At 38.4% G+C, this 24,768-nt stretch overlaps 1 protein-coding gene across 1 annotated transcript; it reads left to right on the top strand.

The window, feature by feature from the left end:
- The first annotated feature begins 14,281 nt into the window (after positions 1–14,281).
- Positions 14,282–17,492, top strand: LOC128992897 (uncharacterized protein DDB_G0271670-like). Its single transcript, XM_054416642.1, has 2 exons — positions 14,282–14,336; positions 16,111–17,492. The coding sequence occupies exon 2, from the start codon at positions 16,125–16,127 to the stop codon at positions 17,490–17,492; it is 1,368 nt and encodes a 455-aa protein (XP_054272617.1). The 5' UTR covers positions 14,282–14,336; positions 16,111–16,124.
- Positions 17,493–24,768: the final 7,276 nt, after the last annotated feature.

Genomic DNA, 24,768 nt, shown 5'->3' with positions numbered 1-24,768 from the left:
GCATAGCCGGCAGCCGATGCATGCGTCCCTCGGGATACCGAGTACTCATTATTTTGCTCCTTTTCCTATTTTTACAAGACTCCCAGGTAACCCATTGCACGTGAAGTATTTGTTAAGAAGTTCTTACTTTATATAGTGAGTTGTATGCGAAATTAGTAATATATTGCATATGCCTATATACTGTAATTTTGCAAATAGAAGTGTGCTTATTTGTTGTTGTTATATTGATATAGTTGTTGGGAAATGTTTCTAACGTTATCTTCGTACGGTATTTAGGAAACAGATGAAGTTTTTCTTTACCAAAGCAAGGCTATAACCTACAAGGAATATTGCTGAACTAGTGCTCCAAGCCCCAAACCTCTACTACAATTGAAGATCACACTGCAAAATAAATTATCGATCATTATAATTTTCCTGTATGTATTACAGATGCAATAAAAGTCAAAACCAGACATTATTTAGAAACATTTTAATAAATAGGAAATAATTTTATAAAAAGTATAGATAAGTATATACAATTTGTATACAAAAGCATAACGCGTTTTTCTATCTTATACCTTAGTAACTTAATACTACATAAGTTAAACTCACACTAGTCTTGCTTTGAATTTTTTTTAAATTAATTTACGGTAGGCTATCACGAAAATAAATACGGAGACCCATTGATAAAATGCATCTGGCGAGATGGCTAACCAAGAATTTACACACTGTACAATTTACCGTAAAATGAAAGAACGATATCAGCTTTCACCAGCATACTCATGTATGAAACGTAAAGAACGTCCAAAGCAAATTATTTAAGATTTCACTTTAAATTGCAATACCCAGTGTTGAAGTAAGTCAATTCCAGAATTGAGCTAACCACTGTCACGCAGCTTACACTGCAAGAAGAGTTAGTTATCTACCCAAAACAAACCAGACAAGAAGAGTATTTGGAAAAGGCCGTCCCTCGTACTGTGCTCGGTTTTATGGATTTGTTGGTCGACTGGACCAAGTTAATGTAAGCATTCCCCCTACAGAATGATCTTCGGAATGCTATAAAAACGCCTCTGCCAGTGCGACCCGAGCAAGGCGTTGGAACTGACTCTTCACCACGTAGTGTAGGGTAAAATCATGTCTTTGTATTAAATGTGTCATACATCTTCCATTACACTAAAGTACAGATATGATTTATATTTGTGTGTGTATCATTTCGTGCCAAAAGGACGCAAAAAGTATTTAAGTATTACTTGTTGAAAAAGTAGATTACTTAAGTGTAAAAGTAGATTTAAGTGTATCCAAAGTCAATGGTACATCTGGTTCATGATGGGAATCCTCCTTACAGTATCAAAAGTCAATGCTGCATCTGTTCACGTACTTGTAGAATCCAAATTCAATGCTTGGTCTGGTTTACGTAAAATGAGATGTATTCTTGTAGATTTAAAGCAAATGGTACATCTGAGTAGCGTAAGCTGTCAAGCCGACGAGTCATCCCATTAAACCCGTATTACTATTTCAAATGTTAAGATTCACACCGGAAAAAGTCCTGTAGTCCCATTTGTACTAAGATGTATACATTCCCTTGGCAGATTACTATGTCTGTGCTACTGTGCTAAAATCTCCTGGCGGATACTGCCAGCTACAGGCTGAAGTGGCAAAGTCCACCCACCTCTAACATGACGTCCTATAGGTCTTAACAAATGAATGCTTCAGAGTCTATAAAAAGTAAAGAACCTATCTGTACATCCAGACACTGTGACACTGCCAGGTACAGGCTGAGGTGGCAAAGTCCGCCCCTCTCTACCAAGACGTCCTATAGGTTTTACCATAAGAATGCTTCAGAGTCTATAAAAAGTAAAGAACCTATCTGTACGTCCAGTCCAGACACTGTGGCACTGCCAGGTATAGGCTGAGGTGGCAAAGTCCGCCCCTCTCTACCAAGACGTCCTATAGGTTTTACCATATGAATGCTTCAGAGTCTTTAACAAGTACAGAATCTATCTGTACGTCCAGACACTGTGGCACTGCCAGGTACAGGCTGAGGTGGCAAAGTCCGCCCCTCTCTACCAAGACGTCCTATAGGTTTTACCATATGAATTCTTCAGAGTCTTTAACAAGTACAGAATCTATCTGTACGTCCAGACACTGTGGCACTGCCAGGTACAGGCTGAGGTGGCAAAGTCCGCCCACCTCTAACAAGCGGTCCACAATCGGCTCTGAGGTTATTACACGATTTGATTTACGACTGGTACGATCCTATCGGAGGATTAAATCCTAACATTGTTTACCACCCGATTACCTACTTCTGACCTGGCGCTCAAGGTCAGACAATAACGGCACGTAACGGTAACGGCAACTCCGACTTATCCGGGAATCTACGTATTCACCCGACGAGCAAAAATTACAGTTATTGTTCAATTACGTTTATCGCCGTACTTAGAGCCGGTTTACGAATGGCCAAGGAAGCATTCGATATAGGAATCTACATAGTTATCTCAACTCGTCGATAATTATTGTTTATTCCAGATAGGGTTAGTGGATATTTCCATCTGGTTATTCTACATGTGGCAAAGAATAATGATTCTGAATCTCACTGAATGTATGGTGCGAAATACATAAGGTCAGGGTGAAACTGTACTTAAAATAGTCCCCTTCTCGAATAAATTCTGATAATGTGTGTGTATGTTATTCCTAGACATCTCCGCCTTAATCTATGATGTAACTAACTGACTGATGACCGTGACCTGAGGTGATTACGGGTGATGCGAGGTAATGAGAAGTGAGGTGACAACGTAGCATCACGACCACGCCTTTATCTGAGCCTGCAGCGTAGTACAACTGACAGGGGAACCTACAGTAGTGTCCAGGCCATTGAGAGTCATCCTGACCGTGACCTGAGGGTGATTACGGGTGATGCGGGGTAATGAGAAGTGAGGTGACAACGTAGCATCACGACCACGCCTTTATCTGAGCCTGCAGCGTAGTACAACTGACAGGGGAACCTACAGTAGTGTCCAGGCCATTGAGAGTCATCCTGACCGTGACCTGAGGGTGATTACGGGTGATGCGGGGTAATGAGAAGTGAGGTGACAACGTAGCATCACGACCACGCCTTTATCTGAGCCTGCAGCGTAGTACAACTGACATGGGAACCTACAGTAGTGTCCTGGCCATTGAGAGTCATCCTGACCGTGACCTGAGGGTGATTACGGGTGATGCGGGGTAAAGAGAAGTGAGGTGACAACGTAGCATCACGACCACGCCTTTATCTGAGCCTGCAGCGTAGTACAACTGACAGGGGAACCTACAGTAGTGTCCAGGCCATTGAGAGTCATCCTGACCGTGACCTGAGGGTGATTACGGGTGATGCGGGGTAATGAGAAGTGAGGTGACAACGTAGCATCACGACCACGCCTTTATCTGAGCCTGCAGCGTAGTACAACTGACAGGGGAACCTACAGTAGTGTCCAGGCCATTGAGAGTCATCCTGACCGTGACCTGAGGGTGATTACGGGTGATGCGGGGTAATGAGAAGTGAGGTGACAACGTAGCATCACGACCACGCCTTTATCTGAGCCTGCAGCGTAGTACAACTGACATGGGAACCTACAGTAGTGTCCAGGCCATTGAGAGTCATCCTGACCGTGACCTGAGGGTGATTACGGGTGATGCGGGGTAAAGAGAAGTGAGGTGACAACGTAGCATCACGACCACGCCTTTATCTGAGCCTGCAGCGTAGTACAACTGACAGAGGAACCTACAGTAGTGTCCAGGCCATTGAGAGTCATCCTGACCGTGACCTGAGGGTGATGACGGGTAATGCGGGGTAATGAGAAGTGAGGTGACAACGTAGCATCACGACCACGCCTTTATCTGAGCCTGCAGCGTAGTACAACTGGCAGAGGAACCTACAGTAGTGTCCAGGCCATTGAGAGTCATCCTGACCGTGACCTGAGGGTGATTACGGGTGATGCGGGGCAATGAGAAGTGAGGTGACAACGTAGCATCACGACCACGCCTTTATCTGAGCCTGCAGCGTAGTACAACTGACAGAGGAACCTACAGTAGTGTCCTGGCCATTGAGAGTCATCCTGACCGTGACCTGAGGTGATTACGGGTGATGCGGGGTAATGAGAAGTGAGGTGACAACGTAGCATCACGACCACGCCTTTATCTGAGCCTGCAGCGTAGTACAACTGACAGGGGAACCTACAGTAGTGTCCAGGCCATTGAGAGTCATCCTGACCGTGACCTGAGGTGATTACGGGTGATGCGAGGTAATGAGAAGTGAGGTGACAACGTAGCATCACGACCACGCCTTTATCTGAGCCTGCAGCGAAGTACAACTGACAGAGGAACCTACAGTAGTGTCCAGGCCATTGAGAGTCATCCTGACCGTAAACTGAGGTGATTACGGGTGATGCGGGGTAATGAGAAGTGAGGTGACAACGTAGCATCACGACCACAACTTTATCTGAGCCTGCAGCGTAGTACAACTGACAGAGGAACCTACAGTAGTGTCCAGGCCATTGAGAGTCATCCTGACCGTAAACTGAGGTGATTACGGGTGATGCGGGGTAATGAGAAGTGAGGTGACAACGTAGCATCACGACCACGCCTTTGTCTGAGCCTGCAGCGTAGTACAACTGACAGAGGAACCTACAGTAGTGTCCAGGCCATTGAGAGTCATCCTGACCGTGACCTGAGGGTGATTGCGGGTGATGCGAGGTAATGAGAAGTGAGGTGACTACGTAGCATCACGACCACACCTTTATCTGAGCCTGCAGCGTAGTACAACTGACAGAGGAACATACAGTAGTGTCCTGTCCATTGAGAGTCATCCTGACCGTGACCTGAGGTGATTACGGGTGATGCGGGGTAATGAGAAGTGAGGTGACAACGTAGCATCACGACCACGCCTTTATCTGAGCCTGCAGCGTAGTACAACTGACAGAGGAACCTACAGTAGTGTCCTGGCCATTGAGAGTCATCCTGACCGTGACCTGAGGTGATTGCGGGTGATGCGGGGTAATGAGAAGTGAGGTGACAACGTAGCATCACGACCACGCCTTTATCTGAGCCTGCAGCGTAGTACAACTGACAGGGGAACCTACAGTAGTGTCCAGGCCATTGAGAGTCATCCTGACCGTGACCTGAGGTGATTACGGGTGATGCGATGTAATGAGAAGTGAGGTGACAACGTAGCATCACGACCACGCCTTTATCTGAGCCTGCAGCGTAGTACAACTGACAGAGGAACCTACAGTAGTGTCCAGGCCATTGAGAGTCATCCTGACCGTAAACTGAGGTGATTACGGGTGATGCGGGGTAATGAGAAGTGAGGTGACAACGTAGCATCACGACCACGCCTTTATCTGAGCCTGCAGCATAGTACAACTGACAGAGGAACCTACAGTAGTGTCCAGGCCATTGAGAGTCATCCTGACCGTAAACTGAGGTGATTACGGGTGATGCGGGGTAATGAGAAGTGAGGTGACAACGTAGCATCACGACCACGCCTTTATCTGAGCCTGCAGCGTAGTACAACTGACAGAGGAACCTACAGTAGTGTCCAGGCCATTGAGAGTCATCCTGACCGTGACCTGAGGGTGATTGCGGGTGATGCGAGGTAATGAGAAGTGAGGTGACTACGTAGCATCACGACCACACCTTTATCTGAGCCTGCAGCGTAGTACAACTGACAGAGGAACATACAGTAGTGTCCTGGCCATTGAGAGTCATCCTGACCGTGACCTGAGGGTGATTACGGGTGATGCGGGGTAAAGAGAAGTGAGGTGACAACGTAGCATCACGACCACGCCTTTATCTGAGCCTGCAGCGTAGTACAACTGACAGAGGAACCTACAGTAGTGTCCAGGCCATTGAGAGTCATCCTGACCGTGACCTGAGGGTGATGACGGGTAATGCGGGGTAATGAGAAGTGAGGTGACAACGTAGCATCACGACCACGCCTTTATCTGAGCCTGCAGCGTAGTTCAACTGGCAGAGGAACCTACAGTAGTGTCCAGGCCATTGAGAGTCATCCTGACCGTGACCTGAGGGTGATTACGGGTGATGCGGGGTAATGAGAAGTGAGGTGACAACGTAGCATCACGACCACGCCTTTATCTGAGCCTGCAGCGTAGTACAACTGACAGAGGAACCTACAGTAGTGTCCTGGCCATTGAGAGTCATCCTGACCGTGACCTGAGGTGATTACGGGTGTTGCGGGGTAATGAGAAGTGAGGTGACAACGTAGCATCACGACCACGCCTTTATCTGAGCCTGCAGCGTAGTACAACTGACAGGGGAACCTACAGTAGTGTCCAGGCCATTGAGAGTCATCCTGACCGTGACCTGAGGTGATTACGGGTGATGCGAGGTAATGAGAAGTGAGGTGACAACGTAGCATCACGACCACGCCTTTATCTGAGCCTGCAGCGTAGTACAACTGACAGAGGAACCTACAGTAGTGTCCAGGCCATTGAGAGTCATCCTGACCGTGACCTGAGGGTGATGACGGGTAATGCGGGGTAATGAGAAGTGAGGTGACAACGTAGCATCACGACCACGCCTTTATCTGAGCCTGCAGCGTAGTACAACTGGCAGAGGAACCTACAGTAGTGTCCAGGCCATTGAGAGTCATCCTGACCGTGACCTGAGGGGGATTACGGGTGATGCGGGGTAATGAGAAGTGAGGTGACAACGTAGCATCACGACCACGCCTTTATCTGAGGCCATTGAGAGTCATCCTGACCGTGACCTGAGGGTGATGACGGGTAATGCGGGGTAATGAGAAGTGAGGTGACAACGTAGCATCACGACCACGCCTTTATCTGAGCCTGCAGCGTAGTACAACTGACAGAGGAACCTACAGTAGTGTCCAGGCCATTGAGAGTCATCCTGACCGTGACCTGAGGGTGATGACGGGTAATGCGGGGTAATGAGAAGTGAGGTGACAACGTAGCATCACGACCACGCCTTTATCTGAGCCTGCAGCGTAGTTCAACTGGCAGAGGAACCTACAGTAGTGTCCAGGCCATTGAGAGTCATCCTGACCGTGACCTGAGGGTGATTACGGGTGATGCGGGGTAATGAGAAGTGAGGTGACAACGTAGCATCACGACCACGCCTTTATCTGAGCCTGCAGCGTAGTACAACTGACAGAGGAACCTACAGTAGTGTCCTGGCCATTGAGAGTCATCCTGACCGTGACCTGAGGTGATTACGGGTGTTGCGGGGTAATGAGAAGTGAGGTGACAACGTAGCATCACGACCACGCCTTTATCTGAGCCTGCAGCGTAGTAGGCCTACAACTGACAGGGGAACCTACAGTAGTGTCCAGGCCATTGAGAGTCATCCTGACCGTGACCTGAGGTGATTACGGGTGATGCGAGGTAATGAGAAGTGAGGTGACAACGTAGCATCACGACCACGCCTTTATCTGAGCCTGCAGCGTAGTTCAACTGGCAGAGGAACCTACAGTAGTGTCCAGGCCATTGAGAGTCATCCTGACCGTGACCTGAGGTGATTACGGGTGATGCGGGGTAATGAGAAGTGAGGTGACAACGTAGCATCACGACCACGCCTTATCGGGACCGACCGCGGACGATTTTCGGAATCTGCGCACTTGGAGATGGTATCGCCGACTTTCGCTTGCACGAATCGTCTAAATGGCACGGTTTTCAGCCGCACTACATCTCCTGCCGACAACTACGATCACGAGATGCTATCCTTCTCTAGCAAATTACTCGTTAAATGTCAACCTCCACTTGAGAATCGGAACACCGGCGAGTGTAGGGGTTGTGAAATACTTAACCTTTTTGTTTTTCACCCTGCGACTTTTCAATGATGTGCAAGTCGTCGTTTCGTTACAAGATTGATGCTTTGTAATTTATAGATAGCACAGACTACACGACACAATCTGTTTACTGTGATACAAGGTTTTTATAACAAGGAAAGGTACTTTTCAATCTTTCTTATTTCTTTCTTATTCATATCATACTAGGTTCAGTTTGACTTGTTTACTAAAATTATAAAGAATTTTATGTAATTTGATGCATTACACATAATGGGTGTTTTCTTTGATTAACAGTACAAATTGGATACCATCAACAAACGAGAATTGTCACACACTCTGTTAAGAAAACACGAATTTTAATCACTCCAAAGTAAAGAACTGCTTATACAGAAGTGAAAAGGCTTGTTAACGCAGGACCTTTGTTTAATTTAGAGTTGACAGGAGATAAATGTTTGGGAGGCTCCCAGACTCGCGATCTTTAGTTAGACCTGACCTCCGGTCTTACTGACACTTCCTTCTCCTGACAAATTAAACAAACGCTTCAGCAGATGATTAATCGTGTGCTCCGCGGCCCAGCGTAATTGTAAACAGACTTACAGCGAGAAAGAGCCGGAAACCGCGCGAATATAGGTTAACGAGGGAACGAAACACGTGTTTTGTAAACGGAATAACAAGACTTTGTTGCTTCTCTGCAAAGTATCAATTAATAGCTTCGCCATTCACCCACTAACGGCGTATGCTCATTATAGTATAACTGCCGTTAATCAGTTTTTAGGCCGCAACGTTGGTATTCCTGCAACAGGTGTCGAATGCGCGGGAAATATTTCCTCATTAGTGGCGGTAAAAGGCAATCACTAAGTATAGATGTATTGGTTGCTATACCACTACACACTAAAAACGAAATAAACTTGTGATCCAATATATAAACTGTTTTCACTGCTCTATTGTATTGGGTAATTATAATATGGCTAATGCGTTCTATGTAAATATTTGTTTGTTTGCTGCACTTCTAATGAACTCACTGCTGTGGTGAATTAATAATAGTAATTTCAATCTCGCATACATTGTTCTATACTCAAACTAGCTTCAATTAATTACAAAAATATCATCGCGTTAGTTACATGTAAAACCAGCTTGGAGTGTTTGTATAGAAAGCTGATGATGTAGTCATATTGATTAAACATTGTTTACCTCTTTCGTTGTTCGAAAATGTAAACTATCTAGATTAAATACTGATTCTGCGTAAGTACGACGTAGATATAAACGTCTATACTCGGGCTAAACATATTGATAAAAGACTGATTCTATTTAAAGTATGTGTTGGTTTATAAGCTTTGTTTGTATAAGCTTGTTGGTTTTACAACCAAATTTATCATCGTTTGCAAATATTCAATACGATTTTAACTTTTGCGACTACCAAAATACTTAAACTCGAAGTCTTGAAGGTAATATGTGTATTTACAGTGGTATTTACAAGCACGACAGCTAGTTTTTGTGAACTGAGAAAATATAAAACTAACAATAGAAAATCTCAATACAACGTTACAGTTCACTGTCAGGTCTACCTTTTGTGCTTACCCAGATTTGTGATTGCTAGGTTTGTTATGTTTTAGGTATAAGTCACCTTAAGAAGGGGATTATACTCCTGACACTGAAAGTTGTTAAAACATTTAACACGTAATAATGATGTAAATTTTGCAAAATCCCTTGAGTCCTCTACATCACTATAAATGACCATCATATTGTGCAGTATACATACTTATAAAAAACAAGTATACTTTAGTGCATTAATTCCCGTATCATCAACTCCTCGATGTTTTCCCAGGTACATTTCCTCAGTCCGGAAGCTCGGAGACATTTATCTCTCGAGTTGATTGATGGAGAGAAAGATTGTTCAATTTTTGCGAGGGAAGCATTCATGTCGTCTCCGGTGTCAAATAATGTGGATGATAAATCAAATTTCGACAGAGTGCGCATTATGAGCCCAGACTGCTGGCCATGCAGTATTGGTGCGGAGACCTATTTTTGTGGCATCGGGACGAAAACATTTTTGATATTACCACACGGGCTACGTGTGTAATGTGTGTAATGTGTGTGTGAATAATGTAGATATTGGATCCATTTAAGAGTTGTAATATTTGAGTAACATGACAAAAGTCGTATTACAAATGAACTTAATAATTCGTTAAATTTACATTCTTGATGAATAGTGCCATATCCTAAAAATCCAGATGATTAGACGTTTATTGTTTTCCTAAATAGGTAAAATAATTCATTGTTTACAAAGTGTTTGAAAATCATGTAATTTTGTAAATAAATTCTTCTATTAAAAATATTTCTTCTGCCAAAACGAGACGTTTGAATTTATTATGGAATATGTGATTATCATTACATTTGAATTCGTCAATTATATATTTTTTTATAAACAACGCGTTGAAACCATACATTCCCAAAATATGCTTTACCCATCATAATAGGCCTGATTTGTTTTTATCCTGGTATAGATTGAATTATTTGATACTAATGAGCTAAGAAGCAATTTTTTATCCGAGAAACTAACTCAGACACGTTAAAATGCTTTAGAGATCAGCTGAGGAATATTAAATATAAGTGCGTGTTTCAATACAGTATTTAGTAGCCTCTTGCAATAAAACTAAACCATAAAATACAAATTTCATTTCGAGCATTGTTTTTCTTTGCAGTTACACTATATTATTGACAATATTCCCCAACAAAACCACAGATCAAATTCCTCAGTTGTGACTGTTTTCTTTTCACAGCTTACAAAACACACGAAAACAAACCAGCTTGTTGTTTTTTAACCTAACGGAACTTTAATATCCACTTAATTGAGCCCGTGTCCGAAATTTACAAGGACGTGTGGAGAATTTATTCCAACCTATTAATCTCCACCGCAGGAAGATGTGGAGATGGCCCGGACTTTGCAGTAGACGTATAAATACGCCGACAGTTTACACAAATATATCAACAGACGTGTGGGGAGCTGCGGATTAATTGGAATCGCAGCGTGCGACTGGTTCAAAGTTCATCTACTTTGTCCTAATCTAGTTAGATGCGGTTAAGTAGTCGTTTGGCTGGTTTCCGAGAAATTAAAAGCATTCGTGTTGATGCACGTAGCGTCTCCGAAGAGTGGTTTGTAAGGTTGTGGTTGTAGCAAAGATATAGGAGGGCAAGTGGTTGTCCGGGGAAGTAGTATAAAACACGGGGGTGATCCCGTGACGTCATAATTAGGTAATTGGTAAGTATTTTGTGATTGTGGAGCAGCGTGAATTACGCAGCGACTCTGGCGATGTATGTTGTGGATTGGTTGGTATTGTTATTAGGTCAAGGTTGTCTGAATGTGTTTTTTTAAATGTTCAGCTTTAATGTTTCAAATATACCATGTACTGGATTGTAAAAATATGTATTGTTCCATTTAACTATCCATCAACTAGCTGTCTCATATAATCTTCGAACTCTGGGCGGAGAAAGTACGAGGTACTAGATACTTGTGAGTTCTGTATCGGTGACATAGTTACGTCTACTGCGTTTTGTTCTTGAGTGTTTTGTTCTTGAGTGTTTTGTTCTTGAATATTATTATTTGAGATATTCGATGTTGAAGATATTTTGGGGTCTTGAATAGGAGCTGAATTTCTTGCAGACATGTTTTCCTGACGGTAGCTAAGAGTCAAATGATCTGTAGTTTACTCTGTTAACACTTATATAGTGTTTACAGAAATTCTAAATGTTTGCACAGAGACGTTTCAATCTTCCGAGAGATGATTCTCACGGAACGACAACAGATGTGAGTGTTCGCATGTGTGTGCCTATAAATAACTAGGCCTACTCGTTCTCGCGGGGGACCGACATGTGATTAACTGTTATTGCTTTACTTTTTCTAGCGTCACTGATTACGCTTAGCGGTGTTACGGCTTTTTGTTAATGGATTATTTTATCTATGTAGGAGGTAAGTTAACCTATTATTGTTTCTGCATTGTGTTCAAGATTGTTGTTTGTCGCGCAAACTAGACACGCTTCATTCGTATTGCGTACTGCTTTGTGTCAAGCAATTTTATCCTGTCACATTTTGTAATTTCCAGAGTTTTAATTATATTTCCCTGTTGTATTTTAAGTTTAAGTGTTTCCAGTTTGTGATACACGTCGTCCCATTGTGATTTGTGGAATATTCCCTAAATATACAGGTAATTAATTTTTCTTGTCATATACATATAGTATCCTAATATATATTAGCTTTTACTATTTATTTATAAGAAGCTCATTCCTTAATCATTACTTAAATTAGCTCAACTATTTGTATAAAAGATCCTACCACTATTTTGTCTAATCATTTAAATACAACCTTTCTCATAGTATAAAAACGAAACTAACTTATCTTTCAAATATAATCCTAATTATATGAAAACTTTACAAGACTATAAATAAATATTTCGGTAAATCTGCACTTACAAAACACTTATCTTAACTCAAAAATTCTTTTGCTGTATGAATACAACAATATACGTTACAACCATTTTATAATAATTTTCTACAGAATAAAACGGCTTTCGATTAGAAATAGTTTAGGTATTGGCAGTGAGTTTTTAGTCTTTTCACGTGATATAAAAATTTGAGGCCAATCTCACTAGAGTTTACTAGTGTATTTTGTTGACTATTAATTAAAACTAATGCAGTACATAGCAAACAGCTGATTGATTTATCACTTAACAGATTGCACTACGTTTCTTTTTTGCTTCAAATTTTTACATTACTTGGGAAGTCTATTCTGTGTATAGTCAATGGTTTTATGTTTTTAAGAAAATTGGTATTCCAATATCGCTAAATCACTATACGTATTTAATGTCTCACATTTTGTAACAGATGTTATGTAAACCGCAAATAATCTTTCTTGTGATATATACAAACAAAAAACTATATCATTTACCTCAAATCATTATATTATAATAAAAAATAAATGATTTAGGATAAAAAAATATCTTATAATGTACATTGTCCTTGCCAAAATAAATGTATGTTTATTCAAGTTCACCTCATATTTTGTTGTAGTCCTAATGATAATATTAATTACCTTTTGTTGTTTTTGTATTTGTTAAAATATGGACTGATTAAACTGAATAACTAAACATTTTTAAGATTGAAAAAATGTTTACCGATTTCCTTAACTAACAATGTATAAACGTATAAATTGTTCTTCACAAAACGAGATATCTAAATATGACTCTAATACATTAATTATTAACTTGTTTGGATTATAAAAGGTAAAATGTGATTGCCTAAAATTATACTTTGTTTTTTATTGAGGATTGCTTTATTGACATACGTAAAAATTTCTTCACATTCTAATAATCATAATAGAAAACTATATATTTTACTTAACAATTTTTATATTAAATTATTCTTTGTTCTTTTATCTCAAATTGCTTTCTCACGTACATGAATTGACTCACTTTTTGTTACGCTCTTAAATTATAATATTAATCAAGGTACTTCTCATAGTCAGTTGGCGACTTTATTAAAATATAGCTCGATTAAATTGGTTGTTTTTTATACGATTTTCTTAACATATGACTTGTTCTTCTCAAAATAAACATATAAAATGGTTCTAATACTTAATTGCTTAATGTGTTTTTTTTTCTTCTAGAGTTAACTAACGCAGCTTTACTTGAAACACGGAGTATTCCTGATTTACTACAGGTAATTATTTGAAAAATCTTAGTTTACGCATAGTTCAGATGGTTTCTATCTCTTTGTAATCTTTCCTTAAAAAATACATGTACAACTAAATATATTTTAGTTAATAGTATTTATATTAAATTATTCTTTGTTCTTTTATCTCAAATTGCTTTCTCACGTACATGAATTGTTTCACTTTTTGTTACGCTCTTAAATTATAATATTAATCAAGGTACTTCTCATAGTCAGTTGCTGACTTTATTAAAATATAGCTCGATTAAATTGGTTGTTTTTTATATGATTTTCTTAACATATGATTTGTTCTTCTCAAAATAAACATATAAAATGGTTCTAATACTTAATTGCTTAATGTGTTTTTTTTTCTTCTAGAGTTAACTAACGCAGCTTTACTTGAAACACGGAGTATTCCTGATTTACTACAGGTAATTATTTGAAAAATCTTAGTTTACGCATAGTTCAGATGGTTTCTATCTCTTTGTAATCTTTCCTTAAAAAATACATGTACAACTAAATATATTTTAGTTAATAGTATTTATATTAAATTATTCTTTGTTCTTTTATCTCAAATTGCTTTCTCACGTACATGAATTGTTTCACTTTTTGTTATGCTCTTAAATTATAATATTAATCAAGGTACTTCTCATAGTCAGTTGCTGACTTTATTAAAATATAGCTCGATTAAATTGGTTGTTTTTTATACGATTTTCTTAACATATGATTTGTTCTTCTCAAAATAAACATATAAAATGGTTCTAATACTTAATTGCTTAATGTGTTTTTTTTTCTTCTAGAGTTAACTAACGCAGCTTTACTTGAAACACGGAGTATTCCTGATTTACTACAGGTAATTATTTGAAAAATCTTAGTTTACGCATAGTTCAGATGGTTTCTATCTCTTTGTAATCTTTCCTTAAAAAATACATGTACAACTAAATATATTTTAGTTAATAGTATTTGTAAAATGCTACGATTGTTATGTGTTTATTTTACTTAGCTCGGTTAATAATTTAATTTACTTCATATCTCGTTCTTATTGTTTCTTGTATTATTGAACATTCTTAAGCCAAAAAATATATTTTAAATTGTAATTTGCATCTCCATAAGTATTATAAAATCACGTATCTTGTTTTGGATTATTAAAACGGCTATTCCGCTATCTTTCAAATAATATTAATATCAAAATAAATATTAATAATTAATGGCTGCTCTTGCTAGTCCCCCACTACACCTCATATCCTTTGATTGGGTGGGTAGACCACGCCTCCAGCAAGCCCCGTCCCCACTACGCTACCTGTCCTGTGATTGGCTGAGTAGACCACGCCTCCACTTAGTCCAACCCCCCACCAGAGCGCACAAAACTAGTTGAATCTCTTTCAAACCTCACTACATCTTGTGTACTCGCACGGTACACATCATGTTCTGTCTCCTTTCAAACCCTTGTCTATCTAGGGTTTGAATGAATCTTTATCATGCGACAGTGGTCAAACCAAGTTGCATTTCTATCCATCCTTTACATACAACAGTGGTCAAACCAAGTTGTATTTAAATCCTTCCTGAACATGCGACAGTGGTCAAACCAAGTTGCATTTCTATCCATCCTTTACATACAACAGTGGTCAAACCAAGTTGTATTTAAATCCTTCCTGAACATGCGACAGTGGTCAAACCAAGTTGCATTTCTATCCATCCTTTACATACAACAGTGGTCAAACCAAGTTGTATTTAAATCCTTCCTGAACATGCGACAGTGGTCAAACCAAGTTGCATTTCTATCCATCCTTTACATACAACAGTGGTCAAACCAAGTTGTATTTAAATCCTTCCTGAACATGCGACAGTGGTCAAACCAAGTTGCATTTCTATCCATCCTTTACATACAACAGTGGTCAAACCAAGTTGTATTTAAATCCTTCCTGAACATGCGACAGTGGTCAAACCAAGTTGCATTTCTATCCATCCTTTACATACAACAGTGGTCAAACCAAGTTGTATTTAAATCCTTCCTGAACATGCGACAGTGGTCAAACCAAGTTGCATTTCTATCCATCCTTTACATACAACAGTGGTCAAACCAAGTTGTATTTAAATCCTTCCTGAACATGCGACAGTGGTCAAACCAAGTTGCATTTCTATCCATCCTTTACATACAACAGTGGTCAAACCAAGTTGTATTTAAATCCTTCCTGAACATGCGACAGTGGTCAAACCAAGTCCCATTTCTACCCTTCCTTAACATACAGCAATGGTAAACCCAAGCTGCTCCTTTCAAGCCCTTGCCTATGTTATATGTCTAAAAGTTCTTCATGCATGTACTGTTTAGTCTTTCTTGCTAGATAATTTGCTTTAGTAGTTGTGACTTGGTGTTAGTGGTTTGAATCTTTGCATGTTTTTTTTTAAATAACTAATGACCTTGACCTACTTGTATTATTGGTTGTTTGAAACTTTATCTTTAAAATAGTTTCTCTGCCCACATGCAACTCCTCCTTTTAGATGTACTTATTCCCCCACCTCTTTACCACACTCAAATCTTCCCCCACTCTGTCTATCTATATCCCCCACCACTTAGGGTGGGTATAAATGAGAGAGCATATTGGTTAATAACATCATTCTGTTGCCAGCCTGCAGAAAAGCCATGGACCCCTGCTTAAGAAAGACTACCAAGCCAATGAAGCCAGTGGCAGGCATGAAGAGATCTAAACTTCAGGAGGCGTTGACTGGAGGTGTTAAGAAGATGAAATCATCAACTCCTTCTGAAACCCTGGTCAACAAGACTCTGTCGCAGCCGGGATCCTCTTCATCTGCCGCCAAGACTCTTTCGCAGCCAGGCAAGACTCTGTCGCAGCCGGGATCCTCTTCATCTGCTTTGTCTGACGATGCAAAGAAAACAACTACAATATCAACTCAATCTTCCCTTGCCGCCAAGACTCTTTCGCAGCCAGGATCTTCTTCTGCTTTGTTTGAAGATAGATTGAAGAAACCTTCTTCTGGTAACACTTCGTCGAAGAAACGGTCTGATTCATCGTCTTCCTCTTCTTCTTCTTCGTCATCATCTTCCTCGTCTTCTTCATCGTCCTCGTCCTCTTCTTCTACGTCATCGCCCAAAAATCAAACAATTAAGTCCCCTCTATCCATGCTTCTCTCTCCCATAATTCTCTCCTTGCTATCTCCTATTAAATCTCCAGAAAAGCCATCCACTCCCAAACGTAAGCCATCTCCAAAACCTCAACCACATAGCCTAACTCTTCCTAATTTAAATTCCTCCTCGAACCAAATGCCTGACATAGATTCTCCTGAAATTACCATTCCAAACCCCCCACCCAAATCCCTCCCTGCTGCACCCACCGTTGTTAGAAAACTCTTTACTAAAACTGAATCCTCAAAAGAATCCCTTCCCCCCCATTCAAACCCTTCTGAAAAATTGGTAAAACTCATGGCCAAAAGACGAGCTGCATTTAAGCCCAAGCCACAATGTTCTTATATTTTCCAAAAAGGGGTGAAAAAAGGTGAGCGTTGTGAAAAGTCCTGCTTTTCTGATGCTAATGTGTGCAGCCTCCACACTAAGGGGAAAAGCAGGATGGTACCCACTCAACCTAAAATTATTAGCAGCAAACCTGTCGCTACCAATCCTCAGTCATTTGAAAGACCATCAATAATCGTCAAAAGCCAGGCTCAGGAAAAATCTTGTACATCTGATCCAACACCGAGCACCTCACGTGTTGTTGTGATAGACAAGATTTTGCCTAGCCAACCACGAACGTCAGGCTTTGCTCGACCCTGTCGTCCACCACAAATTCAAGCTAAAAAAACCAGAATTGATAGGCTACCCAAAAATCGTAAATTCGAAATTCTTTTGATGACACCAAACGGTGAAGTCATTTTAAGAGAAGGAAATGACAGGTTCCGACTTAAATTACCCAGAGGCATGACCATCCCGAATACAACCCACCGATACTACATAATTCGTGATCGGTCTTCGGGATGGGCATCTGTAACATTATAAATTGGTTTAGTTTCAAATTGATCTTAATTATCCTCTAAATTCTCCTTTAGTATGCAAAAATTGGGAACGCATTTGTTATAGCCTAACAAATGCGTTCCCAATTTTTGCATTTAAAGAGTGACCTTGAGATTTTAGAAATAGATTATTTTAATCAGAGATTTCCATCTAATTTATTCATAAAACATTAGAAACAAATTTGTTATATCCTAACAATGTGTTCGCAAAGTTTCATGTATAATATTTTGATAAAGTTATTTTAGAAAACATATTGATTGTTCAAGTTGTCCAATATTACATCAACATTTTTCTATATTGTAAAATTAACTATTCTAAGGACATTTAAAAGATATATTATGTTTATCTCGTGTTTTGCAAAAAGATCTTCATTGCCATTGTGTATAAATTAAGTGTAACACTTTATGATATAACTCAATATATTTTCATAATCCTCAAAGGCATCTAGGCATACAAACACAAAATTTATTTGCATTAACTGTTTAAGGTTAATTCCTTTACATTTCATCTTTGTTAACAGGTTTACTTGAATAGTAGTTGTACATTTTATACTTAAGTAGTGTTGAACTTTACAAGACATAGAAAACAAACATATAAATGGTTAGCAACCATAATACTTTGTTACCATTCGTTTTTTAGTATGGAAATAAATATGATAGAAGTTTCTATGTTTGGTTTTTCTTATTAAAACCCCTACTGATCCATTTTTAATATTGCAAATTACTAAGACGTAAAGATGTATCGTTTTTATGATCAATACAGTTGCGGAAATTTTATTAGCTTAATAACTTTGTCCAACAATTAGGTCAAGGTTAAACTGAAGAGTTTTTAAAAAATAATAAAATCAGCTACATATCTTCTGATTCACTCTCTGAACTAAAGGATAAACTTCTTCGAAAATTACCACAAAACTTTTTAGTTGTTGTCAAATTTATACTTAAGTAGTGTTGAATTTTATTAGACATAGCCAATGAATATATAAATTATTAGTAGCCATAATACTTTGTCTACATTCGTTTTGTAGCAAGAATAGGAATAAATATACCAGAATTTTATGTTTTTAACATTGCAAATAGTTTGTTCTGCTACGTCACCATGACTTAAAAATTGCTAAGATGTAATATGTAATGATGCTATTAGCTTGATTAACTGTGTCCAACAATTAGGTCAAGGTTAAACTGAAGAGTTTTTAAAAAATGGTAAAAAGCTACATATTTTCAGATTCACTCTCTGAACTAAAGGATAATCTTCTTCGAACATTGCCACAAAACTGTAATACTCGACAAAGTTTATTTTCTCCATTTTCAACTTCATCTGCTTGAACTGGAATCTTTGGTGTTTCACAGTAGTCCGAATGAAATTCATTGTTCGGTGTGGGTTGACCTTGTTCGTTGTTCACATCCTCGTCCAGTTGTTCTTCCTCTAGCATCTCTTGCAAGTCCTCGTCGTTTTCTGTATCACTTTCATTTTGTGCTTCATCAAAATCAGTCTCCCAGATTCGAGGCTCTACTCCAGTAAGGTTCGTGTGGTCCGTAGGAGGCATTGCGAATATGTAAGCTATAATGCTGCTTCCTGCGTTATTATAAAATCCCGCCCACGACCCCCACCACCACCATAAAATACTTATGCCATTGGTGGAAAGGGTTGGGGTCTAATCCCCTCCCCCTTATTGAATAAATAGAGTGGGGGGTTATACACTGTGTTATATATATAAGTCACGCACGCAACTGATATCATTCCTATGAACACAACCATGCAGTGTGTAATGTAGCTAGTTTCCTTAGTAGTGTCTTAAACTACGAAAATGTATCAATGTGAAAATTGTCATGAGTCTTTTGAGGATGAATTTCTCCTCAATATTCATAATGAACTATTACATATGTCTAATGAATCTTCAACACCTATGGAATATGAAGATTTGATTGAAGACCCCTTCTTACAACAGAACAGACCAACAGTTATACAGTATGCACCACCAAACCAACAATTATCAGTAGAAATATTAGCCCAAGCATTTCCTAAAGCCATAGTAAACCATTTCAAAATTTCTAATACAAATTATGATTTGTCAGATTTTATTTTAAAAGCTAAACCCCTTATCATAAAAACACTACAACAGGAACTAACCAGACTTAATTTTATCAAATTTGGCTTGCTCTTGGACACTAGATTTACAAATGTACAAAATGAGGTGTCCCCTCGGGGGTTTATAACACGAAATAAATCCATCATGGTAACCACTGATCTGGAGGCTGAAGTCGACAGTTGCTTGGAAGAAATTGTTGTTAAAATATCTGAACATGAAGGAAGAGGATCTGGGTGGTCTTTGTTAAGCGTAGACAGCTTAGATATACGTGTACATAAACATGGGTATGGTGATAGAGGTAGTAGTTTCATCCCACTGCCCAAAAAGATTGCTAATACAAGAACTTGCATAAATGTTCAAAATGAAGACAATGAGTGTTTTAAGTATGCTGTTTTAGCAAAGTTTGTTGAAGACAGGCACGCCTATAGACCAAGCCGTTATTATAGTGAAGTGGCTCATAAATATAATTTTACAGGTTTGGTTTACCCAGTGTCTTTAAAAGATATCAAGAAATTCGAAAAACAAAATCTTAATTCATCCGTTAATGTGTATGGATTGGATGAGTCTAATAATGTGTTTCCTATTCAGATTACATCTCATGAACGTAGAGACCATACAGATCTTTTACTTCTTACAAATGGTAAAATCTCACATTATGTTTACATAAAAAACTTTTACGCACTTTTATCAAGACAGTTATCCAAAAGGAAGATGAGTCTCACCATTTGCAAACGGTGTTTTTGCTACGCTGCCAAACCATTTCATTTGGGGGGTAAGGAATGGTTACTTGACCACCAACGTCTCTGCAATAGTAAGGACGAAGTAAGGGTTAAATTACCTCACCCTAATAGAGCTTTTATTAAATTCAACAAAACGGCTCAACAATATCGAATACCAATTGTTATATATGCAGACTTTGAGTCATCGTTAGTTCCTTTAGTTTTAGATGAGTGTGATCAAAGCAAAATTAAAAAAATTCAATTTCATGAACCAAACAGCTTTTGTTTAGTGCTTAAATCAACTTTGGATGAAGATCATTTACGTCAGTACGGGTTGACAACCCAACCACTTGTATATCGCGGTGAAAATGCTGCTAAGTCATTTGTAGATAACCTTTATGATATAGCTAATAAGGTGGAAAAACTGTATAGTTATGTAGTTCCAATGATTAATCTTACACATGATGAATTGACATTCCATGAAAGTGCGGATAGATGTTACCTTTGTGACTGTAGTTTTACAGAAGACAACAGGCGTGTTCGGGATCATGATCACCTGACTGGTTTTTACAAAGGCCCTGCTTGCAACAGTTGTAACATTAATTTTAAATTACCAAAGTTTATCCCAATAGTGTTCCACAATTTAAGTGGATATGACTCTCATTTCATAATTCCTGAATTAGGTAGAGACAAAGGGGCGATTGATGTTTTAGCTACAAGTACGGAGAAATTTATTAGTTTTTCGAAAAAAGTGGGTAAAATAAAATTAAGGTTTGTAGACTCTTTCAGATTCATGGCTTCTAGTTTAGAGAAATTGACAGCTAATTTGCAAAGAGAACATTTTATTGAAACTCAAAAGATTGTCGCATCTGATCACATGGATTTGGTTCTTCGTAAAGGAGTGTACCCTTATGATTATATTGATAATCCTGAAAGATTTAACGAGACCTCACTACCACCCATTGAGGCATTTTACAGTCAGTTAAATGATTCTAATATTGACCCTGAAGACTATCAACATGCTTGTCAGGTATGGAGTGAGTTAAACATGAACACCTTAGGCGAGTATAGTGACTTTTATGTGAAGTTAGATGTAACACTTCTTTGTGATATAATGGAGGAATTCCGTAACACCTGTATAGCGGCCTACGGATTAGACCCTCTACATTCATACACCTCGCCTGGATTAGCTTGGCAAGCTATGTTAAAAGAAACAAAATGTACATTACAGCTGTTAACAGACATTGATATGGTGCTTATGATTGAATCTAGTATCCGTGGGGGACTTACCCAGAGTGTAACAAGGCATGTCAAAGCAAATAATAAACACATTCCAAACTTCAAGAAGGAGGACCCATCAGTTTATTTAGGGTATTTTGACGCCAATAACTTATATGGGTGGGCAATGTCAAACCCACTTCCATATGGTAATTTTCAATGGATTGATCCAATATTATTAGGTGATGTAACAAGTATCCCAAAAAATGGAGACACCGGATTCATAATGGAGTGTGATTTTGAATACCCATCCACACTTCATGATCATCACTATGATTTACCTCTATTAGCTAAATCTGAAATACCACCAGACGGAAAACATCCTAAGCTGATGATGACGCTTAACGACAAGGAACGCTATGTTGCCCATTTTTGGGTTGTCCAACAAGCCATCGAACTTGGTCTAAAATTAAAAAAGGTTCACCGTGTTTTACAGTTTAATCAATCATGTTGGTTAAAAACATACATTGACTCAAACACAAAAAGAAGAGCTGCAGCATCATCGGCTTTCCAAAAAGACTTTTTTAAGCTGATGAATAATGCAATATTTGGAAAGACCCTAGAAAATAAAAGAAAACATAAAAATGTTAAGTTAGTGTCGGATCCCAAAAAGGTAGAAAAACTTGTAAGACAACCAAATTTTAAATCATCTATTATCATAAATGAAAATCTTGTTTGTGTGTCAATGGACAAAACTACTATTAAAATGGATAGACCTATGTATGTTGGTATGTGTATACTTGACATTTCAAAAACACACATGTACGACTTTCATTATAACAAGATGGTTTCATTTTACGGAAGAGACAATATTGGAATTATATATATGGATACCGACGCATATCTTTATTGGATCAAAACTCATGATATGTATGAAGATTTACGAACATTTATGTATAAAGACGATTTCGACTTTTCCGACTACCCGGTAGATCACCCTAACTATGACAATGGTAAACACAAAAAGGTGTTAGGAAAATTTAAAGACGAAACAAACGGAATCCCATTAGAAGAAGTAGTAGCACTAATGTCAAAACTATACTCATTAAAATTATACACTGAAAGCACCGACAGCGATATTGGTGTAATAAAAAAGGCGAAAGGAATTAAAAGTTCATATTTGAAGAAGAAACTCAAGTTTGAACATTTTAAAAAGTGTTTATTTGAAAACCAAGTTCATATTGCAACTTTCAAAACCATTAGAAGCTTCAACCATAGACTATATACGATTGTGCAAGAGAAGATTGCAATAACATCCAATGATAACAAAAGATACATACTGGAAAATGGTATTGACACACTTCCTTTTGGACATTATTCAATCGTAACTAATTAACCTAATAAATCCAAGCTGTTTCTTAGCTTATCCTATATATCACATTTCTCTGTCCCAATATCCTCCCCGTAAAGAAGAGGGGGGGGGGGGTTTATTCCCCCCCCCCCCCTCTTTTTTACACATTTTAAAATGACCTTGACCAATATAAATAATTGATAAATATCAGAGATATCCATTACTCCGACTGAGCCGTACGACGGATGTTATGATTGAATATGGTTTCTAAATGGCAAATTGTATCTGAAATTCATAAACCTGCAAGGAAAAACTTTCCAAGGAGGAATACAGTTCTAAAAGGAATTAATGACTTATACCAAGCAGATCTAATTGAAATGATACCTTACAGTAAATTTAACAAGGGATTTAAATATATACTGACCGTGATAAACTGCTTCACAAAAGTTGCTGATGCCATGCCTTTGAAGGATAAAACCGGAAAAAGTGTGACCAAGGCTATGGAGACTGTTATCCAGAGGGATAATAACGTTATCAAACATTTGCAAACTGACGATGGAAAAGAATATTTCAATAAGGACTTTTCAGTGTTAATGAAAAAATATAATATAAATCATTATTCAACAAAATCTGAAAAAAAGGCCGCAATTATCGAAAGATTTAATAGAACGATAAAAGGAGATTTGTTTAAGGAATTTTCAAATAGAGGTTCTTACGTGTGGATTGATATTCTTGGAAAATTGTTGAACAACTACAACAATAGGTTTCACAGAACGATAGGTATGACCCCAAGTGAAGTAAATGAAAATAATTCAGAACAAGTTTTGAACAACATTAAAAGAAGCACACGTCCAAAGGTTGAAAAGATTTTACCACATAAATTTGTTGAAGGTGACAAAGTCCGTATAAGTAAATATAAGGGGATATTTAGTAAGAAATACCTACCTAACTGGACGAACGAAGTTTTCACTGTTTATAGAGTGCAACCAACGTACCCAGAAACATATATTTTGAAGGACAATAAAGGCCAAATTTTACATGGAGGTTTTTATGGTCATGAGATGTTAAAATCTTCTACAGGAAATATTTACCTTGTTGAAAAAGTTTTAAAACGTAAAAAAGATAAGGTTTTGGTTCGTTGGCTTGGTTTTGATAAAAGTGAAGACTCTTGGGTGTCTAAAGAAAATATTATATAAAAAACGTCATTTATGAAACAACCTTCACAGAGTGATGTCATGGACATTATACACAATGGATATTCTTTTGAAATTGAAAATATAGACAATTTAACTGTGGATAATGTAAAACTCAAAGAAGGTAAACATGGTAAATTATTACCAGACAGTGTAAGGTCTATAGTAAGTGGACCGTCTAATTGTGGGAAAACTAATGTTGTATTTAACTTGTTAACAAACCCACATGGTTTGCGGTTTAATAATGTGTATATATTTTCCAAATCATTGGCTCAACCTAAATACCAGCTACTAGATAAAATAATATCGGACGTTAAAGAGGTATCTTTATTTAAATTCGATGCAAGCAGTGAAATACTACAACCTGGTGAAGCTAAACCTCATTCAGTATTCATATTCGATGATGTGTCATGTGAAAACCATGACACGATAAGAAACTATTTTTCCATGGGGAGACACAACAGTATAGACTGTATATATATTGGTCAAACATATAGCAAAATTCCAAAACAATTAATAAGGGATAATGCAAATGTAATTATAATTTTTAAACAAGATGAGATGAATTTAAAACATATATATAATGACCATGTTGGTGTTGATATGTCATTTGAAATGTTTAAAAAAATATGTTGTAAGGCTTGGGATGAAAAATATGGATTTGTTGTAATTGATAAGGATGAAAGTATTAAAA

The sequence above is a fragment of the Macrosteles quadrilineatus genome, unplaced genomic scaffold (assembly GCF_028750875.1).
Source record: "Macrosteles quadrilineatus isolate MER2022 unplaced genomic scaffold, UCM_ALF_1.0 Scaffold_4__1_contigs__length_99947679, whole genome shotgun sequence".
Taxonomy (NCBI): domain Eukaryota; kingdom Metazoa; phylum Arthropoda; class Insecta; order Hemiptera; family Cicadellidae; genus Macrosteles; species Macrosteles quadrilineatus.
This window is presented reverse-complemented; position numbering and strand designations above follow the sequence as displayed.